Raw genomic sequence first — 14,013 nt, 5'->3', positions numbered from 1 at the left:
TAATCTTACTGGCTGCAAAACTGCAGATGAAAGACTTGGATATAAATTCAAATTGTACTCATTACCTAATTAGGATTTTAGAGGAACTAATTAGATTACATTGTGTAATGTGTATTCAAGTACAAGTAAGAACAGGCTTGAAAATCTACTGATAAAAGAACAAGTCCTCAAAAAAAACTACTTAATAACAGTAACTTGAGAATTTGTAATTAGTTATATCCACTGCTGGTTTGTAGAAATGCTACATAGATGTTGGGGGTCTGTACAGGGTTTGGAGGTAGCAGATATGCTACCAGTTTTAAGCTTTCATGCATTATTAAAACATCATATGTAATTTCTTTCTCCGTGTGAGTAAGTATAATAGGGGGGAAGGGCTGGTAGCTTTGATACGCTATGTGTACATCAAATGTAGAGATCACTTCACTTCAGTCAGTGCTGCAAAGGTCCTTTCATCACTTTGACCTATCCAGCTCTCACTTTCATCTCACGCTAACAAGGGGCTCATTAATTTCTAATCAAAGGATACAGATTTACTGCATGTCCATTGAGGATATTCAGTACTTTCTATGCACAGAAAGGGAAGGGTCATCACATTTTTTTAAACAATACAAGAGAGCTCACATAAATACACAACCTGAGGGTTAATCTGTTTCCCAACATTGTGTTAATCAGATGTATTGAATTCTTTACAGGGCAGACAGGGGAAAAAAAGAGACGAGGGAGAAAAAGGATGGAGTGAAGACTGAAAAGAGAGCTGCTTTGTGTTGAAGCAGAAAGGTGCCCCACACACACGCACACCTGGAGAGTAGACACTATCTCACTGTGTGTTGGTGAGAGTGTGTGTTCATGTGCACACGCATGCAGGAGTGGCCATTCCACCACGTTCCAGATAATTCCACACACAGGCGGGTCCACGCTCTCCCTCTGTACACTCTTAAAACTAAGGGTTTCGAAAGGGTTCTTCCTGAGGGGCTGCGGTTCTACCCAGAACCATTTGTTTCTAGAGAACCCATTATGAAGAAAGGGTTTGTTAAGTGTTCTTTGTAAGACTAATGGTTCCTTTAAGAACCCCTTTCAAAGAACCCTTTTTGGAAATCCCCAAAGAGCCCTTTTGTCAAGGGTTCTAAAAGGGCTTAGGGTAGAACCCCCCTGGATGGGTTAAAACCCTTGGAATATAAAAAGGTTCTCAACAGATCCCACTCAAGTGTATTCTAGAGAAAACCCTTCATATATGAAAAAGTTCTCAGTAGAACCGCCTCAGTGAGTTCTAGATAAACCCTTTATATTATATTATAAAAAAGGTTCCTCACAGATAAAACCCTTGGAATCTGAAAAGGTTTCAGGCAGAACCCGCAGAACATGTTCTGGATAGCATAAAATGTTCCACCCAGACCCTCTGAGTGTGTTCTAGATAAAACCTTGGACTATAAAAAAGTTTCCCATAGAACCTCCTTGGTGGGTTCTATAAAATACCTGGAATATAAAACAGTTTTTGGTAGAACCCATTGTGTGTGCACTAGATAAAACCTTTGCAGTATTAAAAGTTTCCCCATAGAACCCCCTGTGTGTGTTCCAGATAAAACCCATGGAATATAAAAATGTTCTTGGTAAAACCCCCTGGTCAGTTCTAGACAAACCCTTGGAATTTAAAACGATTGTCAGTAGAATCACCTGGGTGTGTTATTGTTAGCATCCTTAGATTGATAGAACAGTTCTGGATAGAACCCCTAGAAAGGGTTCTGGGTGGAACCATTACACTATAGAATGGTTCTCTGTAGAACCTCTCATAGGGAGTTCTGGGCGAAACTTTTCACAGATGCTTCTAGGTATAACCCTTTATGTTGGGTTCCATGTAGAAATGGAACCTCTATAAAAGGTTATCATCCAGGAATCAAAAAGGTTCCCCTGTGGGTAGAATCTGAAGAACCCTTCGTGGTTTCAGTTACCACCTTTATCTCTAAGAGTGTTCTCCCTGGCTGACTGGACTCACACACCGTCGGTCGCTCTGTTCAGTCTGTAGTGTAGGTGTCCAGACTCAGTGAAACAGACGACTGCTCCTGTCTGTCATACACTGTTTAACAAGAAATTCTGCCTCCAGACTCTCAATCTGCAGCCGCTCGGAGCCACTGGAGCAAACCACAAGTTTTATCAGTGAGAAACACATTCAGTCTATCAGCCGAATCACTCACATCGCTGCAGATTTCTACCTAGACTCTATTAAAACATCATATCAGAGAGGTCGTGCTATTGTAGCAGCAGAATAGAAAAAGCATTCCTGTGAGAAATTGAGTTAGGGGATGATATAATAATCTAATCAAAATCAGAGTTGGTCTGTTATTGCTAATATCCAATTAAGTGTTATCATGTGCTCCTAGTGGCCTTCAGCAATGAATGATGAAAAATGATGAGGTGAACAGGAAAATATGTGTATGGTTAATAAAAACAACAACAACAAAAAACTGAAATTTGTGTCCTCAGAGAAGCCACAACAAGCTTGTTAAAGGGGTAGTTCAGATTACTGAAATTCAGTTGTATTAGGTAGTCAGCCTATCAAAATAACTTTGATAATATCTGCAGAATAATAAAGAAGCATGCAGTATTGGACAGAGCAGCATGATGAAATAACAACTCCAGGGGTTCAGTTAAATTAATATTGTAAACCAACAATGTTATTGCCCTCTTGCACTCAACCTAAGCTGTTAGAAACACCATGTCTGCCTAATAACACAGACACTTCAGTTCAAAACAAAAGAACAGGTGCACATACGGGAGGAAAATTATTCAGTTTCAATACTTGACTTAAACCAGAGACAACAAAGGTCCATATGAGACAAAAGACAGCAGCTTAGCAGCAACAGATCTGCCTGTGTCACAGTGCCATCTAGCTTTCAACTGAAGAACTACAAAGACATTTTCTGCAGTTAACTCATAAATAAAAAGCACTTAATGTTTTGTTTTTAAACTGTAAAATTGAAGCAACAAAAATGTTTTACTGGATGCTATTCAATAGGATGTCATGCTGCATCTATGTTTCAGAGTAAAGAGCAGAATCACTTGGATGAATTTTGCAATTTAAGCTGCATTATTTGAAGTGGGGTTTTATGAGGGATCAGTGTATTATCAACAGCAGATGAAGGTCGCTACACCCACAGTTTGGAGAACCAGAGAGGAGCACCGGTAAGAAAGCCAGGCAATGAACTGCTGTAGACAGAGTCAGCACAAGAGGTATTTTAGCCACTTATAAAAGGTCAACCTAAGAAAAATCAATATCAGTTTAAGTGTTTGCTATATTTAGAACATTTTCACCACTTTACTTTGCTGGCAGGCAGCCTTTTCTGACAGGAAACCACTGTTATATGAGCCAAATATCGCTCTCTCCGAGCCAACCAAACTCCATACATGAAATCAGTAATTTTACCTCACAGAACACAGGAGTTGCTGGTCTTCTGCAGCTTTGATCTGTTAGTTTGTTTGTGGTTTTGTGTGACTTCAGTGTTTTAAAAGATAAGATGGAAGAAATTCCTTTACTCTGTGAGGTAAAATCACAGATTTCACCTATGTAGTTTGGCTGGTTTGCAGAGAGCAATGTTTGTCTTATATAAAGGCAGTTTCCATTCAAAAAGGCTGTCTGATGGGAAGGTACAGATGTAAAAATATTCTAAATGTGGCATACACTTAAACTGACATTTATGTTTCTTAGGAGGACCTTTTTTTTAAGCGGCTAAAATACTTTTTGTTGCTGACCTGGTCCACAGCAGTTCATTGCTTCTGAGCTGATGCCCGTCTCTGCTCCTACTAAAAGGGGGTGTGCTGACCAGCATCTACTGTAGCTAATAACTCTGACTATCGATAAGAACCTCATTCAAACCCCACATTAAATTATGTGAACTATCCCTTTATACTTTTGGCGTTGCATCATACAGTGGTAATCTGTACACTATATGTTCTACTGCAATAGCCCTGTACAGTAATCCATACTAATTTATTAAAGCTCTTAATATATTTTGTAGATTAGAAACATGAACTGTAGTTTAGGCAGTTCATGTTGTTGTTGTGGCATGATTATAATATTTTATGTTGTAATGTGTCACTGTTATTTGGTTCAACATAGGAGTATGGATGTATATTTTATAACCCATGACACACCTGCTGGAGCTGTTAATGCACACAGCACACTGTGGTGACACAAGCGAACAGATGGGAGCCCTGAGCGCTCACAGACTCAGAAAACAACCATGACACAGTGACGAGAGGGTGAATAACTGTTTGAAACAAACACTCATGAGACCTGCAGCGGTGACTCACAGACACAGAGCTCACACTGTAAATATTGAGAAAACTCAAAGTTTCAAGGCAACAGACTGCAATAGATCTTTTGTTGAGGCCGTTTTCTTTATATTAACTTAAAGCTTTGAATTTTAGAAATCAAGAAGAAATAAATCAACAAAACTTTTTAAAGTGTTTAGCAGTTAGCAGTTTAAGTTATGAAGTTGGACTGAAAAACTTAACATTGCCTCGAAATTTAGTGTTTTCTCAACTTTTTTTTTTTACAGTGCATGTTCTCACTCTTTACTCTCTGCACACTCATTTGTTTAGATTTGGTAATAAACTTACAATGTTTTGAGTAAATTAATTACTAATAAAGGAACCAATTCAACAAAGGTCAGTAAAACACCTCTGCTTAATTTGTGTGCACATTCATACGTCTAGTTACACACACACAGACACACACACACACACACACAGCATGCCGGGCCTCCCTTTGGACACAGGCACTTGCTGAACCGCAGAATGTTAAATAAACCAATGGAGGAATTCCACTGAGTCAACACAGCAGCCTGTGGAAGTGGAGAGCTCACTCTGTGCATGTGTGTGTGTGTGTGTGTGTGTGTGTGTGTGTGTGTGTGTGTGTGTGTGTGTGTGTGTGTGTGTGTGTGTGGGAGCAGAACAGAGCGGTGTCTGTCACAGGGCGGTCCCGAGTAAACACACACACATTCTCAGTCTGTTTAGAACCTACCTGCCCATGGTATGCACAGAATCCAGCTGCTATGGCAACAGAAACCTGCCAGTAAATCTCTGTTTAACACCTTCTGTCTCACACACACACACACACACACAAACACACACACTCACACACCTGACCTCTAGATTTCAAGTGGGATGATGCAGTGTTTACTGAAGCATCACCTCAGATATATTTCTGTCATTTTATGATACGATGTGGTCACTTTATTGTCCCCTAGGAGGAAGCTCCCAGCACTGAAGTCAATACATCAACCAACCATCAAAGAAATACTGTAACACCCAAGATATTCACAACAAATAACAACATAGAACAGTCATTCCCAAAGACTGGGTCATGACCCACAGGTGGATTACTGCAAAGTTTAAGATTTCTATCTGCAGTACTGTCTGTTACTGTCTGTTATTACTATAGTATCCAATCAAAGTATTGTTATCATGTGCTTCCATTTGCCTTCAGCATGGTGTGAGATGAGGATTAAGAATAAAGAGAATAAGATGGGGTGAAAGGGAAAATATGTGCACACAGAAATTCATATCCTCACAGAAGGATAATATCTGCACAGTAATAAACTTACATACATTTTGATTCTTTCAAAAGCATGACAGTCTCTGTGATGTGCTCAACTGATTGCATCTATTGAAGAGATCAATTAAATGATATGATTTGACCATTTCCAAACATGTTTAGCTGTCATGTTGCTGTCAAGACTTCCAGCTGAATAACACTGATCTTTTTTGCACATGCTAACATGATTCCAAAAACAGGTCTAATTAGGCAACAAGTGAAAACACCTGTGTGGGTGAACAGTGGGTGTTAATATTTGACTGTAGCTGTGCCTCAGCTCCATAATACTTTTGAATGTGTTGTCTGTTCATACTGAAAATGGGACCAAATTAAGTACACTCAAAAGTATGTAAATTAAAAAATACCAGATTTTTGTGAGGGCTGTGAGAGGGATGTCAGTAGTGTCCCATAATGGAGGGAGGAGCTACTCACAGCTCATAGATGCAAAAAAATGTAATATACTGCTGATAAGTAATCAAATACAGAAAGATTCTGGAAAGTGTAAAAGAGAAAAAAGGTTATTATTAATGTGAATGTCTTGACAGTGGCAGATACAGGGTTTTCTGGCATCTGTCAGTGTATGTGACATTGTGGTCCTGTAAGTACATATCTGTACATTTTGACAGACTTTTTTCACAGTAGACATGTTGACTTGTCGCAGCAGAAAAAGCACAGGTGGAACTAACAAGATAAATGATAACTCCAGGAATTAATGTACTGCAGCAGTTTACCATGTGATTAGTTACACAAGTGTAAGTCAAGTTAAACTGTCTATAAAAGAACAGTGGTCTGGAAAAACTCTCATTCAATTTCACCTTTTTACCACCAGGTGGTAGTAAATGGTCATGTTAGTGCTATATGTGTTATATTATAGTTCTCCATTTCAGCCCGCGTTTCAACAGGTTTCGAATGTATTATTATTATTATTATTATTATTATTATTATTATTATCATTATTATTATTATTATTATTATTATTATTATTATTATTATTATTATTATTATTATTAATAAAAACATATGTACAGCAATAGTATGTATACAAAGTAACTGTCCATACCAGGCATAGATAGATAGATAGATAGATAGATAGATAGATAGATAGATAGATAGATAGATAGATAGATAGATAGATTTGTGGTGGGTGTATGTGTTTATGTGTTTTTGTAAGGTATTACAGGCTGTTATAGTTTTATTGTTATTATAATAATTATTTTTATTATTATTATCATTATTATTAGTAGTAGTAATAGTAGTAGTAGTAGTATCATTATTATTATTAGTGTGTTATATTCCAAACATTGGTTCGCCAAAATGACGTCAAACGTAAAAGTGAAGTGACGTTTTCTCCGGTCCTCGAACTTCCGCCTTGCACGTGTGTTTACCAAAAATGTGGACAGCTAAACTGAAAAAGTACCAGTTATAATATCGTAAATAGTTTGTACAGCGATTAAAACATGGGGAAGCTGAATGTGGTGGTGTTGAGATATTTATCTCGAGATGACTTCAGAGTCCTCACAGCGGTGAGTAGAGAGCTAAATGCTAGCTAACTGTTCTGTACCAGCTGAGTTAGCCTGTGCTAAGCTAGCTTTGGTCGGTTTGTTATCCATCAACTCCAGTGTGAGCTAACGTTACAGTACCTCGACCAATACTGTCAGCGGCTCATCAACAGATACTTGATGATATGTCACCGTTACAGTGGGTAAAACAACGTCAGTGTTGTCATTATAAAGTGTTGGGTAACACAACGTTATTATCACAAAGAGGAAAAGTAGTAGAAAAATCACTGTGTCGTAAAAATAATATTATCATATTACTATAACGAAAATCCCAGGCCATGGTCTCTCACGGTGCTTATTTCATTTCAATTCATCTTTCAACTTGCAGCAATTGTAACCTTCAGGTAGCCTTCCGTTTCAGCCCTCTAATAGTAATAATATTCTGTTTCTTCTTGTGATCTCTCACACAGGTGGAAATGGGGATGAAAAATCATGAGATTGTCCCAGTGAGTCTCCTGTCCTCCATCGCAAGCCTCAAACATGGAGGCTGCAACAAGATCCTCAGAGAGCTCGTCAAACACAAACTCGTAGTCTATGAACGAACCAAGAGTAAGAAAGCACACAGGAATGCTTATTGAACCTCATTAGCCCTGGTAGAGATGGCACATGTGCATTGTTCTTCTAATGTGATGTGTGTGTTGATTTCAGCTGTGCAGGGCTACAGGTTGAACTACGGCGGATACGACTACTTGGCCCTGAAGACCCTGTGCTCCAGAGAAGTGATCATTTCAGTTGGAAACCAGATGGGTGTGGGTAAAGAGTCTGGTAAGAAAATCTCACACATTACATACATAGCCATAAGACAGACTGTGTTTGCATATGCTGTCTATAGCCACCTCTCATTTTGCCATGATTTGGTTGATATCAATGGTATGATATCAAAAATCTTTTGCCGATATGTAAACTATATATATATTAGGCTTGGGCAGTATCTGTTTTTTCATATATGGTATTATAGCAGCATTTGTGTTAAATTTGTGTAAAAAGGCTCAACTGACTGTACTCCAATGTACAGTAGTGCTCCCTCAATATAACCAGAGCAACAACACACACAGTCAGCTTTCATTCAGTAATAACCTCCAACTTTTGCTTTGAATGGAAAAAAAAAGACACTGGGTGCAGCCCTAATTTTTGAGTGAATTTTCTCCTCTTATAAATTCTTATGATAATCAGGATGGTAGTTGTTTTTCCTTAACCCATAACTATAAAGAAATACTATTTAGCTGTCGTGTTTCAAAAGAAAGTGTGTAATGTTTCCCTAGATGTTAATGTCAAGTTCCCCAGCTGCTTAGCCACAGTCAGAAACTCTCATGAGCTTTTGTTCATGAAACATTCCTTTGTGTTCACCTCCTGTAGATATATATATTGTGGCGAGTCCAAACGGGGAGCAGTATGCTCTGAAGCTTCACAGATTGGGTCGTACCTCCTTCAGGAACCTGAAGAACAAGAGAGATTACCACAAACACAGGAAGAACATATCGTGGCTCTACCTCTCTCGTCTTTCTGCTATGAAGGAGTTTGCTTACATGAAGGTAAGGCAACAAGTTGCAGAGAGTATTAAGTATTAGAAAGAAAATATTGGCTTCAATTCATTAGATGTGCAGTAGGAATCTAGGTTCATGTGGTACATCTTTTGAGTTAACCTCTGATTTTTCAGGCGTTGTATGATCGGGGTTTTCCTGTTCCCAAACCTGTGGACTACAACAGACATGCTGTAGTAATGGAGCTCATCAATGGATATCCACTGTATGTAAACAGACCATCCTTTCTTGCTTTATATACTACAGTGTTTATAGTATTACTATTTAATCTATTTCTTATATAGAGGAATCTGGTAACCACTTTTCCACTATTCCGCCATGCTGCAGTGGCATGTCATGTCCATCACTCTCAGTGTCTTATGGTTGTGTTTAGAAAGGAATGGCACATTTGTGAGACCTTTTAGAATGGTGATATTCTATTGTGATGCTCTTCAAATTTTGAATAGTAGTTAGATGGTTGTGACAATTTTCAGAAATAGGCAATGGAGAAAAGGAAAAACATCCTCTGTACACTCTGAATCTATGTAGAGCGTCTGGTCTCAGACAGTGGCACTCTTCATTAAGTAAATGTCTATAATCTGTGTGTCTTGTCTCTCTTTCAGGTGTCAGGTTCATGAGCTGCAGGATCCGTCAGCTCTGTACAGCGAGTTCATGGAGCTCATAGTCAAACTGGCCAATCATGGGCTGATTCATGGCGACTTTAATGAGTTCAACCTCATGTTGGACGACCAGGACCACATAACCATGATCGACTTCCCTCAGATGGTGTCAACCTCGCATCCTAATGCTGAATGGTTGGTGTCTGTGTTATAAAACTGAAAATTATAGGACCAGTGTGAAGGATTTAGTGGCATCTCAGTATCCCCTTCATAGTGCTCAGGACAGGGGCCAGAGTTATTAGAATCAGACACTGTGGGAGCCTGAGTTTCAAATGAAATAAATTTATTTAGACCTAATTAGCCTATTATTGTTAATATTTTCTGTGAATGGTCTGAACAGATTCCTAAAAATTCTGGAAATCCACATTGACAACTAGATACTTGTTCATGTGGCACCTTTAGTTACTTGTGATAACAACAAATGCAGTTTAATACTACAGGTCCCAGAAGTCTGGGCACAGCAAAATATACTATTGTAATTTCTTTATTTTTTTTCTTTGAGCAACTGTGATCTAGTTTTATGCTGCACATGGCATGAGTCTGAAGAGTGGAAGAGAAAGAAATTGTTTAATTAGGTACCGTTGATGCAATCTGTCACCTGCAGCTCCCCATCAAAGACCTCACTGTGGCTGCTCCTTCTTTTCCATCACTCTCTGAAATATTATTATTTAAATAAAAATTATTAATCCGCTTCTTAAACATACTTAAAACAGCCATAGTCTTGTTTTATAGGCACATTTGTTGAATGATAGCAGTTAAGCTAAGGTAAATTTTATACACTGTCCCTTAAGTGAACACCTAAAATTAATATAACACATTATTTCATATGAGAATATTGATATTTTTCAATTTGGTTTACAGGTATTTTGACAGAGATGTCAAGTGTATCAGAGATTTCTTTGCAAAACGCTTCAATTATGAGAGTGAGCTCTTCCCGACCTTCAAAGACATCAGGTAACTTCTCGTTTATGTTTTGGTTGTAGAAAAACTCCAAAAATACAAATAAAATTGTGTTAGTGTTGTTTTTAGACATGTTCTGTAAAGTTATTTTTAGTCCAAACAATGGAACATTCTGTCATGTTTTCTGTTCTGTTTTATGAAATTCAGAAACTTGATTTTATTTCCTTGAAAAATAACAGCTTGTCAAAAAAATATTGATCTGTTTATTTATCCTTTTAACTTTGTTTTTTATTTGGAAATATGGCACAAAATAGCACAAAATACTGTCAGAATTTACTTACTGTAACATTTCCATTTTTTAGATACACAACAAACCTGCATTTATTTAAAAATATGGTTTAGACATGAAAAAATCTTTTGTGTTGTTATCACTGTTTCATTGTGCAGGCGGTCTTACTCTCTTGATGTCGAAGTCTCAGCCAGCGGCTTCACCAAAGATCTGGAGAGAGATGGTGCATTGCTACACCCAGCTGGACCTGAGGAAGAGCAAGATGACGAAGACGGGGAGGGCGATGACGAAGAAGCAGCATCAGACGAGGAGGCAGAAAAAGAAGAAGAGAGCTTGGACATGGAGGAATATAAGCACGCCATGCTGGAACTGGAAGGTCTGAAAGTCAGCGACACACATGCAGACATACAAGATGAGGACAATGAGGGTGAAAGAGAGGAACAGCAAAAGGATACTGAGACAAGACTGACTGCTAGAACTGAGGAAGAGACGGAAAAGGACTTGAATGAGGAAGAGTTGAATGAGGCTGAGGATGAGTGTCCAGAGCTGGCAGACCTTTCCACCTCCAACAAAGAGTTCAAACCCTTCAGGTAAACAGAATGAAAAGTGAGATGACACTGAATCTGAATACTCCAGCTGCAGCTTTTTAGGTCTCTTAATAGGAATGACATTTGACATGGACAAATATATGATACCAGCGAAGGTGTGCTTTGTTGTAAAATGTGCCATAATGGTATTTGATGTTTCCCCGTATGTGTTTTTTGTTTTGTTTTGGGTTTTTTTTGCAGAGACTCAGACAGTCTTCTACACGTGGCAGAACACAGGAGGACAAGGACAGACAGTGAGGGCACGATGGGCAGCATAGGGAGCTGCTCTACCATCCCACCAGTAAGTCAAACAGAGATGCACACACAGCTGTCTGCACCTATGTGTGTATGATGGTGAGTGTGAGGGACACTAACAGTACGTGACAAAATATAAAAATATAAACTCTCTAACTGAGGTGATCATTTGAAATAGGACAAATTTCACCAGATATTGTGGTAATCATAGTACACTGTTTTTTAAGCACTGTCTTTATTACTTTTTCAAGAACAGTACGAAATAGGCTTGGGCGATATGCTAAAATTGTCCAAACCACTAAAATTTTCTGGTTCTCCTTGGAGGTGGTCCGCAAGCTCACTGTTAGATGCCACAAAATCCTGCACAGTGGTTTGTTAAACGTAAAAATAAAATGAATAGAAATAAAAAAAAAAAAAATCAAGTCAACCTAAAACAACAACAACAACAAATAAATAATACAAATCTTTCTCCTACAGCTTATTGCTTCAAAGAAAGGGAAACTAAGCGTCCATCTTGCTCCGAGCAGAGGAGCCTCAGTTATCTCCAAATTCACTTTACTGACACAGTATATTTCCAGGTCTACATACTCAAGATAATTAATAAAGGGACCAGGGATCTGATACTCATTATTGATCTGATACTGGCCAAAATCACTGGAATGGATATCGGAATAAAGAAGAAAAGTATACTCCAAGACAATCCATTAGCAATACTGCTGAGTGTGAACACAATTGAATTGAATTGAACAAAAACTAGATTAGCCAGTAGGTGTTGCTATACAACCTTCAAATGGTTGTTGCAGTTTGTCCAAGGCATATTGAAGGTGAGACAGCATGTCACCTGCCTCGTAAAGACAGACAGTGAGGACACTTCATCTGTAGTCACCCAATGTCATTGTTTTTGTGTGTCCTGCAGGAGGTGGTCCGTCAGAAGGTGCGGAAGCAGCTCACCAAACAGCAGAAGGCGGTTCAGAGGAGACGTCTGCAGAAGGGAGAGGCCAACCTGGTGACCAAATCCAGAAGAGAAAACCAAAACAACATCAAGTCCAGTATGGAGGGTGCTGACTTCTGGGGATAAATGGGACTGCAGTCATGGATGGATGGAATCAAAAGGCCTCTGTGCAACAACTGAACTGTTCCGTCATAAAGAGAAGAATTACAAAACTTATTACATTTCTATTTGAACTTCAATGAACTGTCATGTTCAACATACAGTCAAATGTAAATATCAACTGCTTATTATCATGAAGCCGTATGATTGATAATTAAACCATTTATTACTGATGAGATGTATTTTTCTCTGTTTATTCAAAAGCAGGGTTTAACAAATAATGTGTATGAACTTGTGCTGAACTTTTCTAGTCTCTGAGAATCAATCGTCATTAAGTCTGGTGTAAATAGCATAACAGCTGCTGTGTGCCACCTGGAGTGGAATAGCCATTGTGGCTATTTGCACCCGGATGTGTATAGCCAAGCATGGCAGAGACAAACCATGATCTTTTCTAAACCTAACCAAGTAGTTTCAAACTGAATCAAACTGAAAGTTGTAAATAATAATTTTGAAAGATGTAAACAATAAGTCTGCTAAATCTAAAGTTATCAATATCTGTATTATTTCACAGTACACAATTATAATCTCCCAGGAGAGGAGTCAGGTGTGAAGCTGAATAGCTGTAATGAACCTATTCGCCTCTGGGTGCAAATAGACACTCCATTTGAAGGTAGAATCAGTGGGGTTTGTCTGAGCTGTCCCAGGATAAGAAATACCAACATTTTAGGTTGTTGAAATAGTGAGAAAAATAAGGAAATGCAGGTAGACAACAGTGTCTCTGCATATACAACCACTATCACACTTCTAGTGGGTCATAAGTGATGATTGTAAAGGAGTATGTTTACATTACTCAGTACATTGTTTTTTTTTTAATAGAGATTGTTATATATTATACGTTTCATTTATATACATTCATATGTGTGCATTTTGGTGGAAAAATCAATTTTTGAGAAGACAGAACATGGTTTTGAGGGCATTGTTTTGCTGTTGGAAGTTGTTTAAGAAAATTATAAACTGTTCAGAGTTTTGAGAAATTGAGCAATAGTTTCAGGATACGTGTTTAAACGATTGGGGGAAAACTGTAATCTCATATCAACCTCTACAAGGGCAACAAAAGACAGAAACTATTGAGAAACCTTTGCTTATTATTGTAGTTTCAAGTTCACTCTAGGTCTGGATATGCTGCTGACAGAGCGACTAATGTGGGTGTGGATTTAAGATTCAAACAAAATCCTGCAAGTTCATGGTGATCTTTTATTCATGCTAAACTCAAAGGTCTCCAACTATTATGGTAATTTGAATAGATTGCTACCTCCACCCACCCGGCAACCAATCAAAAAAGCAGAGATTGACACAAGCATGTGGGAACATACATGCTCCAGAACGCACCAACACATTCAGCGTGAAAGGGGGCAGGAAACAGACATGTCTGCCCCTTCTCTCTCTCTCTTTCTCTCTCTCTCTGTGTCACACTGACACGACTCAGTGCAGAGTGAGGCATGACATGGAAGAGATGAGAGAGCAGAGGACTTGGGAGCTAGGAGACCACTTCTTTCTCAGAATTTGGTTCTGTTATGTGCAA

General features: G+C 38.5%; 1 protein-coding gene across 1 annotated transcript; it reads left to right on the top strand.

Moving 5' to 3' along the window:
• The first annotated feature begins 6,943 nt into the window (after window positions 1-6,943).
• riok2 (RIO kinase 2 (yeast)) lies at window positions 6,944-12,722 on the top strand. Its single transcript, XM_084728955.1, has 10 exons — window positions 6,944-7,113; window positions 7,560-7,698; window positions 7,798-7,914; window positions 8,506-8,681; window positions 8,807-8,895; window positions 9,293-9,484; window positions 10,211-10,303; window positions 10,697-11,128; window positions 11,327-11,426; window positions 12,297-12,722. Exons 1-10 carry the CDS (start codon window positions 7,048-7,050, stop codon window positions 12,456-12,458), a joined length of 1,566 nt encoding a protein of 521 aa, XP_084585081.1. The 5' UTR covers window positions 6,944-7,047; the 3' UTR covers window positions 12,459-12,722.
• The last annotated feature ends 1,291 nt before the right edge of the window (window positions 12,723-14,013 follow it).

The sequence above is a fragment of the Lutjanus erythropterus genome, chromosome 10 (assembly GCF_056507025.1).
Source record: "Lutjanus erythropterus isolate fLutEry1 chromosome 10, fLutEry1.hap2, whole genome shotgun sequence".
Classification (NCBI taxonomy): domain Eukaryota; kingdom Metazoa; phylum Chordata; class Actinopteri; order Lutjaniformes; family Lutjanidae; genus Lutjanus; species Lutjanus erythropterus.
This window is presented reverse-complemented; position numbering and strand designations above follow the sequence as displayed.